The sequence below is a fragment of the Myotis daubentonii genome, chromosome 4 (assembly GCF_963259705.1).
Source record: "Myotis daubentonii chromosome 4, mMyoDau2.1, whole genome shotgun sequence".
In the NCBI taxonomy this organism is placed as follows: Eukaryota; Metazoa; Chordata; class Mammalia; order Chiroptera; family Vespertilionidae; genus Myotis; species Myotis daubentonii.
In genome coordinates, this window is record NC_081843.1 from 17,275,643 (window position 1) to 17,290,760 (window position 15,118).

At 45.5% G+C, this 15,118-nt stretch overlaps 1 protein-coding gene and 1 long non-coding RNA gene across 3 annotated transcripts in view; both read right to left on the reverse strand.

Moving 5' to 3' along the window:
- LOC132233057 (ectonucleotide pyrophosphatase/phosphodiesterase family member 7-like) overlaps positions 1–14,789 on the reverse strand; it is a 37,647-nt gene extending 22,858 nt beyond the window's left edge. For both annotated transcript variants that reach the window (XM_059693090.1, XM_059693089.1), the window contains exon 1: positions 14,490–14,789. In XM_059693090.1, the coding sequence (XP_059549073.1) occupies positions 14,490–14,739 (250 nt within the window). In that variant the 5' untranslated portion in view covers positions 14,740–14,789. The remainder of the gene's footprint in view (positions 1–14,489) is intronic.
- Positions 1–15,118, reverse strand: part of LOC132233059 (uncharacterized) — a 228,316-nt gene that overhangs the window by 23,078 nt on the left and 190,120 nt on the right. The window lies entirely within an intron of this gene.

Below are 15,118 nucleotides of genomic sequence, written 5' to 3' on the forward strand. Positions count from 1 at the left end.
ACTTTTTCCTCTTACCCCTGTAACAAGCTCTTTCTCTCCAAAGATATGACCATATTCTTATTCTCAAAACAGGCGGATGTGACCTTATTTGGAAACAGTGTCTTTGCAAAAGTGATTACGTTAAGGATCTTGAGATAAGGAGATCATCCTGGATTATCTTTATGGGCTCTAAATCCAAAGAAAAGTTACCTTATAAGAGCAGGAGAGAGAGAGAGAGAAGAGAGAAGAGAGAAGAGAGAAGAGAGAAAGAAGAAGAAGAAGAGGAGGAGGAGGAAGAGGAGGAGAAGGGGGAGGAGGAGGGGGAAAGGGAGGAGGAGGGGACGGGGAGGGGGAGGGGAGGGGATACAGACAGGTGGAGGCAATGTGACCAGGGAGGCAGAGACTGGAGTGATGCTGCTACAAGCCAAGGAATGCTGGCAGTCACCAGAAAAAGCAAGGGAGGATTTGCTCATAGAACCTCAGGAGGGAGCACAGCCCTGCTGGCACCTTGATTTTGGATTTCTGACCTCTAGACATTTTATTGCTTTAAGTCACAAGCTTATGATACTTTGTTACAGCAGTCACAGGAAACTAATATACTTGTGCTTTAGTCTCAAGTGGTTTCAGCCTCTCCTCTCACTCAAGACCTTGGAATCCAGAGCAGTCATGATTTTTTGTTTGGTTGCTGTGGTGTTTTGGGCTGTCCTTCCTCTTGTGTGGTCCATGGACCCACATGTCATTCATGAAAGCAACCCCCTAGAATTGGGCTGCACACAATCTATATGGCTGCAAGTGGTGGCTCTGTTTTGGGGGTTGCCCTGGGAGCTTGGTAGAAATATGGACTCTTAGGGACCAGCCCACACACACTGAACCAGAATCTTCATTTTAACCAGATCCCCAGGTGGTTCATATACAAGTTCAAATTTGAATAGCTTTAGTAGGAAAGATTCTGAGCTGGCAATTAGATCTTTTCTTCACTTGCAAGAATTAGTTACTTTAAGTTAAATCTGTTAAATATGGCATGGAGGTTATGTAGAAACCAAGCCAAACTCTTAGATTAGAAATGCATACTGATGTGTTGTGGATGCAATGACATGAAGTCTGGCATCTGCTTTAAAAGATTCCAGAAAGGAAGGAAGGAGAGAAAGAAGATGGGAAGGAAGGAAAGAAGAAAATGACATTGGGTAGGGATAATGGAACTAGGTTGGCAAAATGTGAACAATTTCTTGAAGCTTGGTGCTGGGTATATGGCAGTTCATTGTGCAATTTTCTCTGCTTTTTCTGCAGAAATTTCCATAATGAAAAGTTACAAGATACCTTGGTTTCCCAGCTGTCTTTATTTTCAAGATTTCATTTTTTTCTCCCTTTGTGGAAATGACTGGTGTTGGAGGGGCATCTTTTTGTCTCAATCTGTGGTTTCTTTGCTCTTTTTGCCTGTGTTTTGGGCTTTGTGACTTCTAGGACTTTTTAGCGGGGAGCTCCTGCTGGGGGAGCAGTACGGGATCTGATTAAAGTTTACAATATCTTCTAATAAGGTTTCCAACAATATCTGCTGGGCTTGTATTGTTATTGGCAGCAGGAATTTAATTTCCTTTCTCTTTTCCTACCTCCATTACCTCTTGCAGACTTTCCCCCTATTGGCTAGAATGTCATATGTGTGACCTTTGACTCTCAGATTTACATGTAATTTGCATATTATATATCTAGTCCAGGGGTTCTCAACTAGGTGGTGACCCCCTCACCTCCCCAAACATTTGACAATATCTGGAGCCAATTTTGGTTGTCACAACTGAGGGAGGGATGGTGCTGGCATCTAGTGGGCAGAGGCCAGGGATGCTGGTAAATACTCTACAATGTACAAAACAGCCCCTCAAGACAAAGAATGATCTGGCCCCAAATTTTGATAGTGCCGAAGTTGAGGAACTCTGATTTAGTCTTAAAGATCATCCAAGTACATTTGACCACACTTCCTTTGCTCCTGTCTCATGTAGGCCAGGTGGACTCATGACTGATTACATCTGTGGGAAATTTTTACCTCCCATAAATTGATTTGGAGATGGAATATAAGCGACTGATGATTTGTGCAAGCTGTGCCTTGTACCACCCACATGTTATTCATGAAAGCAACCCCCTAGAATTGGGCTGTACACAATCTATGTGGCTGTAAGTGGTGGCTCTGGTTTGAGGGTTGCCCTGGGGCAGGGTTCTGGAACTGGAAGAGACTTAATATCTGGCCAGCAGGGGCCCTGAGGCTACCATCAAGTGTCCTTTCAAGGAAGGAGAAAATGTTGAACAAAGAGGACCTCACTTTTATTATTCTTGACCATAGTCTAGTTATGGAGCAGCTCCTTTTCACCCTGGGGCCATATCCATTTGACTAGATCTAAAATTGTCAAATGATAATATCATGGCTTATGCTTTTGATATATTTTGTCTGAAACATAGTGGTGATAGCTTCTTAATTTCAGTCAGTTTCCTTGGGGGAGAAAATATATTTATGCTGCCTCCATAAGACTTCCTATCCACCCACCGTTTGCTTGGCAGAATTTCCTTAGTTTCAGTAGCATAACTTACTCTTACTGGTCCTCAATCATTTTGCAATAAAAACTGAGATTGCAAAAATGTTCGTTGTCATTACTAGTGATGGAGCAGTAAGTACAGGCTGAGAGAGAGAGAGAGAGAGAGAGAGAGAGAGAGAGGGAATTGGGTGATTTCAACTAGCACAATGAGCTGCTAACCCTCAGAGAATGACTCTTTATTTTGGTGAGATCTTAGGGGAATTACGACAGAGTTCAAGGAGATGGAGGGACAGTGCTGGGAGGTGGTTCTTTGCATATGTGATCACTGAATCCATGCCCTGTGAGTAGCCCCATAGATACAGGTGTGATTTCTTGGGACTGAGTACTGCGTCACAGGACTGCAAATCCATATCCCTGCACTGTCAGAACTGGGATGGTGTGGTGGGCTTCTGTCATTTCTGCCAGTTTTTCTTCCCTTGTTCCTCCCTCTGATAATAGTCCCTGATTTTCCCCTGGGGACCCACCAGCCCACCACTCACAGTCCATATGCGTTGTGTGGTGCTTGCCACCTGCCATCCTGACCTGTGGGTGGGCATGCAGTCCCAGCTTGGGTGTTCAGCACCATTCCATCCCCTTGGCCATAGCAATTGGTTTTGAAAAGCAGATTGGCCTAATGAGAGTCATCTTGGGAGCTTTGTGGTCACTCTTAGGAAAAAAATAGAGAGAGAGGAGAGACGAGAGAGGAGAGAGAGAGAGAGAGAGAGAGAGAGAGAGAGAGAGAGAGAGAGAGAGAGAGAGAAAGAGAGAGAGAGAGAGAGAGAGAGAGAGAGAGAGAGAGAGAGAGAGAATCATTTTGATGATATAATTTGAGGATGTAGCCATATCTGAAGTTATCAATGAATTATGTGTTATATGACCATTACGGGTTGAATTGTGTTCCTCGAAAAAGATATTTTGAAGTCCTAAACCCCTGGACCTCAGAATGTGACCTTATGTGGAAATAGGGCCATCGCAGAGATGAGGAGTAGGATGGGCCTTTTATCTAAGTGACTAGTGTCCTTATGAGAAGACAGCCATGTGACACAGGGAGAACTCCACAGATTGCACGGAGGATTGTAGTGATGCATGTACAAGCCAAGGAACACCAAAGATTGCCTGTGAACCACAGGAAGCTAAGAAGAGACAAAGAGGGATCCCCTACAGGTGTTATAGGGAGTGTAGTTCTAATGACACTGACTTCAGGGTTCTGTCCTCCAAACTGCTAGACAAGTTTCTGTTGTTTTAGGCCACCCAGTTTGTGGTCATTTGTTATGAAAGCCCTAGAAAATGAATGTAAATAATTTCAGATTAATAGTTTTCTTTCTCCTTCTTTTCCCTTTCTCTTCTTTAAAATCATCACCATCTTCATCTTCATCTTCATCTTCATCTTCATCTTCATCTTCATCTAATACTGATGTAGTGACACACTGTGATGTGGGGAGTCCAGCCTCTATGGTCACTCATTGTCCCTCCTGCATTGACCCCTGGGGCTCAGAAGTTAAACCATAATTCTGGGGGCTTTCTGGAACTCCACTCTGAGGAACTATCCCATGCTTTCTATTGCCTTTAAACAAAGACTGATGCTCACCCCTTGGTTATCTGAGCTCCATCAAGGACCTGTTTGAGGTAAGCAGAATTCCAAGATGGCCCCAAGATTCCTGCCTTCCCATCTGCACACCTTGTTTAGTTCTCCCTCCTTGCACATGGGGGTTACCTGTGGCTCGCTTCTAACCAATAGTACAAGGAAAAGTTGAAGGGATTTTGCAGATGTAACTGAGGCCCCTAATCAGTTCACTCCGAGTTAATCAAAAGGGAAATTATTTGGGATGGGCCTGACATAATCAGGTGAGCTCTTAAAAGAGGGTCACGAGAGAGAGACGCTCTCCTGCTGGCCTTGGCTAAGCAAGCTGCTGTGAGTTCTCAGCTGCAAGGAAATGACTTCTTCCTAAAACCATGTGAGCTTGGGAGAAGATCCCAGCCTGGTCGACACCTTGATTGCAGCCTTGTGAGACCCTGTGCAGAGGACAGAACTGTCATGTTCAGACTCCTGACCTATGGAAACTGAGATAATAAATGGCTATTGTTCTGAGCTGCTAAGTTCATGGTAATTTGTTATACAGACATAGAAAACTAATGCGTCTTTCCATCTTAAGGAACTTTCAGGTGTTGTGGCCAAGCCCTGCTTTGTGTGTGTGTGGCATGGGGGTGGGAGGATAGATGGGTGGGGCAGATGGATGGGTGGGGGGATGGATCGAGGTGGGAAGAAGAAAACCATCTTGGAGGAAGTCATGGCCCATCTGAGGAGGGAGGGAGCTCAATGAATATGCAGGCCGACCCAGTGCTCAGCCTTGGGGAGCTGGAGGGAGAATGCCACCCCACAGCCAGGTCTTGCTGCACAAGGAAGCCTTGATCCCAGACAGAGGTCCCACTTCCCCCTCTTGTAGGTGGTTCTGGGAGGCAGATACTTGAAGGAAAAACACACCCTCTTTGTAAGGATGCAAAGATTTTCTTGAATGGAAAGATGATAAGGTGGGAAATTTTGAATAACCAGTTAAAAAATTATCTCCCCCTTAGCCTTTCCCTCCTTCAAACAGCCAGGACTTCTGTCCTCCATTCTTCAAGGAAAGAACAGCGTGCAAGAAAGGGTAGAAGGCAGAGACTCCTCTGGCTTTGGAGTGTCACAAGCTTGATTCCTTATGGGCGCCATAGGGGGGTTAGGGTGCAGAGAATGGTTTGGGGGGGACACAGTTGAGCAACAACAAAGCTCCCCAGTCTGATGCCCTGAGCTGTCAGAGAAAGGAAGCAGAGGTGGACGGATCCCCAGGAAAGCAGCTCTTTGTCCCTCTCCCTCATTGAACTACAGAGAAACAGAAGCAAGTCCCCCAAATGGTCTGTGGGATCTGAGAGCACAGTGGACGTGAACCCGTGGGGTGGGACAAGCCCTGGAAAGATGGCAAGACCCTGGAGACACATGTGTCTAGTTGCCACTGTCCCCATTGTCTGGCCCAGTGAAGATGTTCAAACAATAATCGGCGAATAAAAGAGTGCGTATGGCCGGAGCACTGTAAAAACACTCTACACTGAAGACCTTCTACACCAGCAGCAGGGAACACTGATGAGGTTCCTGAAATCCTGGCTTATGAAGGCTGAGATATTTGCACAGCTGGCAGCCCCAAAGCAGGAGGTCTGCTTTCCAGCTATGTTTTAGGGGGCTTGCTCCTGGGCCCTGGGCCTGGGGCATGGCCTCTCCAGCCTTGCTCCCTGCCTGGCACACCTGGCCCTGGTTCCTTGGACTCTGTCTAGGATGCTAGGAGGTGTGGCCATGTGGCTTCTTGGACCTGAGCCCTTGTTGGAGCTGTGCCATACTACTTCACAGATGAGATGTGAAGCAGTGCAGCAGCGTTCCCCATCATCACCTCTCTCCTGTGTTAAATTGCCCAGAGGTGTTCCTAGAACACCAGTGAATTAGTTGTTGGGCCAAGAGAGCATCTTTTATCATCGTTTGTGTCAGGCCGACCCCCTGGAATCTGATGAGGTCTCTGGGTGCTGGCAGCACCAATTTTTATCCATTATTTTTCTGATTACAGATGATTCTTTTCCACATTGGAGTCAGACAGAGGTCGGCTTGAGCCCACCTCATGAAAATGAATACCAGTGGTTTTGCTGGGTCTGGGATGGCCTCTCTTTCATTAATACAATGTATTCAGCATATATGCACATTGCCTGGAAGCTCTGAGGATGGGCAACATTCAGAGGGGTTTGGATTGATTGCTTAATTAAACCAAAGATATCAGAGGGCTATAGTCATACTGGGTCAGGGATTGAAGACCCGTTGCCTGAACTGTTCCGGGCTGAGTTTGAATCCTGCTCCTGCCCCAGGGAATATTTGTATATTTGATGAGCCTTGGATATCTCACCTATAAAGAGGGTAACTGTCCTGACCTCATATCAGTGTCATGGTAATTGTGGTATCTGCTGGGCATTTTGTAAGTCAGGTCCTGGGCTCAACCACTCAAGGCAGTGGTTTTTCAAGTAGGAGCTGGGCAATGTCTGGAGACATTTTTAGTTGTCACCATGGGAGTAGTGGGTGGAGGCTGTGAAACATGCTGTAGTGCACAGGGTAGTTGTACTGCAAAACGATCTGGTCCCAAACATCAATCGAGAAGTGGTGGTTATAAATAAGGGGGCACAGGAACATACTTTTTCCACAAGGGTGAATTAAAAAAATTTTTTTTGTTATAGCACTTTGTTTATGATAGTCAATATGTTCACATGGTCCAATATCTAAAAGGTGCACAGGGCATACAGTCTGAAGTCTCCTCCCACCCAGCCCCTTTCCTGGTGGCACCAGTTTATTTATCCAGAGGTCCTCTAGGCATCTAGAAGCAATTGTATGTGCATATACCCACCTTTATATTAGATGTACGCTACACATATTCTTTGCATCTTTTGTTGCTTAATCCATCTTGGAGATAGCTTCTAATTGGGCACCAAGACCGTCCTCATTTTTCCTTTTAAAGGTGACAGAGTATGCCATTCTGTGGGTATATTTTATTTAGCCACTTCTACCTGGATAGATATTTTCTTTTGTGGTTACAGACACTAATGCAATGAATAACTTTGTAAATACTTGGTTTTCCATTGCACAGATATCTATCTATATCTATATCTATCCTATATAATGAAGAGGTAATATGCAAATTGACCATGACTCTAACACACAAGATGGCCACCCCCATGTGGACACAAGATGGCCGGCAGAGGAGGGCAGTTGGGGGTGACCAGGCCTGCAGAGGAGGGCAGTTGGGGGTGACCAGGCCTGCAGGGGAGGACACTTAGGGGCGACTAGGCCTGCAGGAGAGGGCAGTTGGGAGGGACCAGGCCTGCAGGGGAGGGCAGTTGGGGGTGACCAGGCTGGCAGGAGAGGGCAGTTAGGGGTGACTGGGCTGGCAGGGAAGGGCAATTGGGAGGGACCAGGCCTGCAGGGGAGGGCAGTTGGGGGGAGACCAGGCATGCAGGGGAGGGCAGTTAGGGGCAATTGTGCCGGCAGGGGAGCAGTTAGGCGTCGATCAGGCTGGCAGGGGAGTGGGAATGGTTAGGGGGTGATCAGGCAGGCAGGCAGATGAGCGGTTGGGAGCCAGCAGTCCTGGATTGTGAGAGGGATGTCTGACTGCCCGTTCAGGCCCGACCCCACTAGGATCGGGCCTGAACGGGCAGTCAGACATCCTTTAAGGGATCCCAGATTGGAGAGGGTGCAGGCTGGGTTGAGGGACACACCCCTCCCTTGCATGAATTTCGTGCACTGGGCCTCTAGTCTATATAATAACAAAAGAGTAATATGTTAATTAGACCAGACAACCTTCTGGACGAAGCCAGGGCTGTGAGGGAAGCCTGGGTCCCGGGTGCCAGAGGGAAGCTGATGTCGTCAGCTGGGGGAAGGAAGGTCTACTCTTGTATGAATTTTGTGCATTGGACTTCTAGTCCCATCTAATAAAGAGGGAATATGCAAATTGACCGTCATACCATCACAAAGATGGTGGCACACACAGTGGAGGTGGGGTTTCTGTAACACAAGATGGCTGCACCCACAGTGGAGGCTGAGCTCCTGTAATGAGCCTTAACGAGCAATCAGCAGGAACCTGAGGCTGCGACCCTCCCCCCCGTGGGGCTTGACAGGGGACCTCAGGCCACACCCCCCACCCTGTTTCCAGGCCAGGGGACCTCAGGCTGCACCCCTCACCCAGCAGGGCTTGACAGAGGACCTCAAGGTGTGTCCCCCTCCCAGCAGGGCTTGACAGGGGATCTCAGGCCACAGCCCCTGCCCGGCAGGGCTTGATGGGGTACCTCAAGGGGTGTCCCCGCCCCGGCACAGGCTGGGAGACATCAGGCTATGTCCCTTGCCCTGGCGCCGGGCCAGGGGACCTGCGGCTGCGTCCCCCGCCCGGTGAAGCTTAACAAGGGTGGGTTCAGCTGGGTCTGGATCTAGCCTAATGGGGGGGGGGCGGCCAGGTCTGGGTCTTGGGCGATTTTAAGGTGCATGTGGGTGGGCTGGGACTTGACTCTGGGTCCCGTGGTGTGCCCCAGACTCTGACAGGAGGAAGATTTTCATATACATTTTACTAACTTTCTTTCATCTCTGACACTTCTATTATAGAGAAAGGGCAAATAGCAATATTAAAATATTTCCTCTTATTAATCCCCCCCTTTTTAAAAATTGTATTATTGCTTAAAGTATTACAAAGAGTAGTACATATGTCTCCTTTTTTTCCCACCGTTAACAATCCCCCAGCCTCCCCTACCCCCCAGTGTCTTATGTCCATTGGTTATGTTTATATGCATGCATACAAGTCCTTTGGTTGATCTCTTTACCCTCCCCCTCCCCCCCGCCCCGCCAATCCTCCCTGGCTTTCCCGCTGTAGTTTGACAGTCTGTTCGAGGCAGCTCTGCCTCTGTATCTATTTTTGTTCATAAGTTTATAATGGTCTCTATTATCCATGAGTGAGTGAGATCATGTGGTGTTTTTCCTTCATTGACTGGCTTATTTCACTTAGCATAATGCTCTCCAGTTCCATCCATGCCGTTGCAAATGGTAAGAGTTCCTTCTTTTTTTTTTTTTAATATATTTTATTGATTTTTACAGAGAGGAAGGGAGAGGGATAGAGAGTTAGAAACATCGATGAGAGAGAAACATCGACCAGCTGCCTCCTGTATACCCGCTACTGGGGATGTGCCCACAACCAAGGTACATGCCCTTGACCGGAATCAAACCGGGACCTTTCAGTCTGCAGGCCGACGCTCTATCCACTGAGCCAAACCGGTTTGGCAAGTTCCTTCTTTTTTACAGCAGCATAGTATTCCATCGTGTAGATGTACCATAATTTTCTAATCCATTCATCTACTGATGGGCACTTAGGCTGTTTCCAGATCTTAGCTTTGGTGAATTGTGCTGCTATGAACATATGGGTGCATATGTCCTTTCTGATTGATGTTTCTGGTTTCTTGGGATGTATTCCTAGAAGTGAGATCACAGGGTCAAATGGAAGTTCCATTTTTAGTTTTTTGAGGAAACTCCATACTGTCTTCCATAGTGGCTGCACCAGTCTGCATTCCCACCAGCAATGCACGAGTGTTCCTTTTTCTCTACATCCTCTCCAGCACTTGTCGTTTGTTGATTTGTTGATGATAGCCATTCTGACAGGTGTGAGATGGTACCTCATTGTTGTTTTGATTTGCATCTCTCGGATGATTAGTGACTTTGAGCAAGTTTTCATATGTCTCTTGGCTTTCTGAATGTCCTCTTTTGAAAGGCGTCTATTTAGGTCCTTTGCCCATCTTTTGATTGGATTGTTTATCTTCCTTTTGTTAAGTTGTATGAGTTCCCTATAAATTTTGGAGATTAGGCCCTTATCAGATATGACATTGGCAAATATGTTTTCCCACACAGTGGGTTTTCTCGTTGTTTTGTTGATGGTTTCTTTTGCTGTGCAGAAGCTTTTTATTTTGATGTAGTCCCATTTGTTCATTTTCTCTTTAGTTTCCAATGCCCTAGGAGCTGTATCAGTGAAGAAATTGCTTTGGCATATGTCTGAGATTTTGTTGCCTTTGGATTCTGCTAGTATTTTTATGGTTTCCTGTCATACATTTAAGTCCTTTATCCATTTTGAGTTTATTTTTGTGTATGGTGTAAGTTGGTAGTCTAGTTTCATTTTCTTGCATGTATCCATCCAATTTTCCCCAACACCATTTATTGAAGAGACTATCTTGACTCCATTGTATGTTCTTGCCTCCTTTGTCAAATATTAATTGAGCATATTGGTTCGGGCCGATTTCTGGGCTCTCTATTCTATTCCATTGATCTATATGTCTGTCTTGTGCCAGTACCAGGCAGTTTTGAGAACAGTGGCTTTGTAATACAGCTTGATATCTGGTATTGAGATCCCACCTACTTTGTTCTTTCTCAGGATTGCTGCAGCTATTCGGGGTCTTTTTTAATTCCAGATGAATTTTTGGAGAGTTCGTTCTAGGCCTGTGAAATATGCCATTGGTATTTTAATGGGAAGTGTGTTGAATTTATAGATTGCTTTGGGTAGTATGGACATTTTAATGATGTTGATTCTACCAATCCATGAACATGGTATGTTCTTCCATCTGTTTATGTCTTCCTCTATCTTTTTTTTCAACATCCTGTAGTTTTCTGAGTAGAGGTCTTTTACCTCCTTAGTTAAGTTTATTCCTAGGTAGCTTAATTTTTTTGGTGCGATGGTAAATGGGATTGTTTTTTTACCCTTTTAATGCGCACGAATTTTGCCACTAGTAAAAGCATAATATGCTAATTAGATTGGACAACCTTCCAGACGAAGCCAGGGCTGCAAGGGAAGCCCAGGTCCCGGGTGCCTGCCAGCAGCCAGGGGAAGGAAGGCCTACTCTTTCACGAATTTTGTGCATTGGGCCTCTAGTATAATAATAAAAGCATAATATGCTAATTAGACAGCTGAACAACCTTCCAGACGTCCTTCCGCACGACCTTCTGGATGAAGGTATATGAATTTCATGCATCGGGCCTCTAGTGTGTGTGTGTGTGTGTGTGTGTGTGTGTGTGTGTGTGTGTGTGTACCAGTTAATAATGCAGATTTTTTTCAGTAGATGGAGTTACACATATGGTGATATATATGCGATTTTATATGTATGCTATTTTGTTGTATTGACAGCAAGCTTCAAAACTTCATATGTCAAATTTGCTGAAGGTGTTAACATCATAGGTATTTTTACACCTAAAAATGTCAAATTTCGTGCCAAAAAAAGAGCATTTGCGGGAAGTTTTAATTCATTACTTTATTTTGAAGAAAAAGTTATCGTATACTTCAGGAAGCTTATCTCAAGATACTTGTGAATGCTTAAATGCTTTAAAATGCTTTAAATGCTTTAAAAGTGATGCTTTTGATGTGAAAGACAAAGAAAGTCCAGGTCAACTGAAAAAGTTTGAAGACCAACAATTACAAACATTATTGGATGAAGATGTGTGTCAAACTCAAAAACAACTTGCAGAAAGATTAAATGTTGCTCAGCAAACAATTTCCGATCATTTAAAAGCAATGGGAAAGATTTTAAAGGAAGGAAAATGGGTGCCACATCAACTGAATGAAAGACAAATGGAAACCTGAAAAGTCATCAGTAAAATGTTGCTTCAATGAAATGAAAGAAAGTCTTTTTTGCATTGAATTGTGACTGACAATGAAAAGTGGATTTATTTTGAGAATCCCAAATGCACAAAATCATGGGTTGATCCAGGTCAACCATCAACATCGACTGCAAGGCCAAATCGCTTCGGAAAGAAGACAATGCTCTGCATTTGGTGGGATCAGAAAGATATGATGAATTATGAGCTTCTAAAACCAGATGAAATCGTTTAATACTGATCGCTACCGACAACCAATAATCAATTTTGAATCATGCTTTGATTGTAAAACGACCAGAATGGGCCAGAAGACACGGCAAAGTAATTTTGCTTTATGATAACGCACCATCACACACTTCAAAACCAGTTAAAGACACGTTAAAAGATCTTGCCTGGGAAGTATGAACCCACCCTGCTGTATTCACCAGACCTTGCTCCTTCAGATTACCACTTGTTCCGATCGATGGCACATGCACTTTCTGAGCAGCACTTCAAAACGTATGAAGAAGTGGAAAATTGGGTCTCTGAATGGTTTGCCTCAAAACAAGAAAAATTCTATTGGGATGGTATCCACAAATTACCTGAAAGATGGGGGAAATGTGTAGCTAGCGATGGACATTACTTTGAATAAAGCACTTTTGATGTTTCTCTTGAAATTATCGTGTTTTCTTTTATTACAAAATTCGCATTATTAACCAGTATATATTTGATGGATAAAGTCCTACAAGTGCTGTTGCCAAATAAGAAAGTCCCTGCGTTTGTGATTGTGTTGGAAGTTGCCAAATTACCCTCTACTGGAGCTGTTCCATTTCCATTTCCCACTGGCAGGGAACGTAGAAGAGGAGTTGGGGTGATTTTGTAATTTTAAAAATTTGCTCTCACTGTTTATATCTTCTCATTAAAGCCCTCTGGGAATAAATAAGTCGTGGACGAGCCTTATAATATTTTGTGCCCACCATATTCTCAATGTCCAGGGACCCCCCATCTGTCTATGGGAGATCTTGTTAAGTGCAATGAAGTTAAAGCTGCCAGGAAGCAGCATTTGCTTTCTCCAGAAAAGGGCTATTTAGTTCCTGCTTCCTGGTGCTAATAGTTTCCGAATGACGAGCTTCTGGAAGAGTTTATATGTAGGAAAATCTCTCTCAGCAAATCTCCCTCTGAGTGGCTGTTCAGCTTTATTTTTTAAGTTTCTGATTTGAGGGCTCTTTTGAGAGTCTGATGGGAGCGATAAAACACTCTCCCCGAAAAATGGTGCCAGCAGTTTGCATGTCATGCAGAGATTCCTTGAGCTGCCCTTGGACCCCCAAGGGAATGGTTCTCAGGATAGCGGGGAGGCTCTTGCTGCCAGGCACCTCTCCTGCCCTGGGAGAGAGTTCTGTGGATTCCTAGCTCAGAACTGGGCAGAACCAGTGCTGTGTGGCACCCTGGGTTCATGCCTGACTCCTCCCTTCCCCATTTCCAGCCCGGTGACTGGGCAGTTACTCAGCTTTAGTTTTCTCATCTGTGGAATGAGAAAAGATAACGAAGGGAAAGCACCTAGTACAGTGCCCAACATCAAGGCTGTGTTGGAGAAATGGGAGTTGGTTATTCTTATTATAGTGGAGTCTTTTGCAATGTGGATTCTGGAACAACCACGTTCCTTCTTCTCACAGAGACCCCACACATGCTGTTCCCTCTGCTGGAACTCTTTTCCTTCCTCCTGTCACTCGAGGTCCCTTTCCCTTGCAGCTCAACAGCCCCATCTCAGAGACCCTTTCCTGCCTCTCCAATTACAAATCCACTCACTCTGGCCATCTTCTCCTGGAGAAACTCTGCTCTTCCTTCCTGGTGCCTCTCCAAGTTGTAATGAGATCTATTAGAGTGTGTGCTTGTCTGATGTCTGTCTGCCCCAGTGGACTACAGGCTCCCAATGAGCTGAGTAGACCAGCACGGGCGAGGGTCCTGAGGCAGGTGGGGCTGAGTGGAGGCACAGGTAGGAGGCCTTTGTGATATGCAGGGAAGCACTTGAGGGAAAGAGAGATGAGAAAGGCCAGGAGAGACCAGGGGCCAGGCTGTGGGGACATTCTGGGCTACAGAAAGACAACATTTGCATTTTCTCGTAGACCACTGGTGTCCCTTTAACTCACCAACATTAAGCAGGAAAGTTGCCTGATCTAATTGAATTATTTAAACTTTAAGGTTTTATTATTTTTATAAAATTCACTTATTGATTTACTTTTTATTTTTATTTAGTTTAAATATATTTTTATTGATTTTAGAGATGAAGGGAGAGGGAGAGAGAGCTAGAAACATCAATGATGAGAGAGAATCATTGATTGGCTGACTCCTGCATGTCCCCTACTGGGGATCGAGCCTGCAACCCAGGCATGTGCCCTTGATTGGAATTGAACCTGGGACCCTTCAGTCCACAGGCCGACGCTCTATCTACTGAGCCGAACCGACTAGGGCTATTGACTTACTTTTTAAAAAGATCACCAGCCACTGTGTGAAAGTCAGGGTGGAGGGTGGGGTGGGCCTGGGAGTGCAGAGATCCCTCAGGAGGCTATGGTCCTAGTCCTGATCCTGCTTGTAGGTCAGGGCTCTGTAGCCCACAGGGTTCTAGAAATAGCTCTGAGATCTCAGGCTCTTCTAAGTTGGTGCTTCTTCCAGGGAGTGAGCCCAAGTTGCATGAACTGCCTGTCTCCCCAGAGCTGAGCCAGAATGGGCTCTCCCTCAGGGAATGACAGATGCCGGGCCTTCCACCAGCATTTGCAGACTGGCTGCAGAGAGGCACTTACCTGAGATTGTGGTGAAGTGGGATGGGGAGGTCATTGTCACGAACGGTGGGGTGAGGTACTTGGCCTTCACCCCTTCCCGGGCCAGGCGGTCCATGTTGGGGGTGTCCACATCCTGGTCATAGTTCCAGCGGAAGCCATCAAATGAGATCAGCAGCAGCTTGTTGAAGCTCTTCCTCCCGGAGACGGGGTGGCCGCTGGCTGCATCTAGTAGGACGGGCAGCAGCAGCCCGAGGACTCGGAGCCCCGTCATGCTGTGAGCACCTTACACTCACACATCGCAGAGTTCCTGGGCCCGCTCCCATTTTCTCCCTTTTTTATCTGCGGTTGAACAAAGTCCACATTGATAATTCTGCCCCAGCTCTGCTGAGGATCAAAATGCCTGGTGTGCGGCACGTGTTCCATGATGAAAAAGTTCTGGAAATGCATAGAGTTGACGTTTGCACAACATTGTGGACACGCTTAATGCCACTGAATTGTACACTTTAAAATGGTAAAAAAGGTAAATTTTATGTTGTGTGTATTTATCCCGATAAGAAAAGTCAAATGGTGTGAAATATTTTGGATTCCTATACTAATTCCTATACTGTGGTAAGATTTGGAGAACAAATTAGATTGGTGCTTTCTTTTGC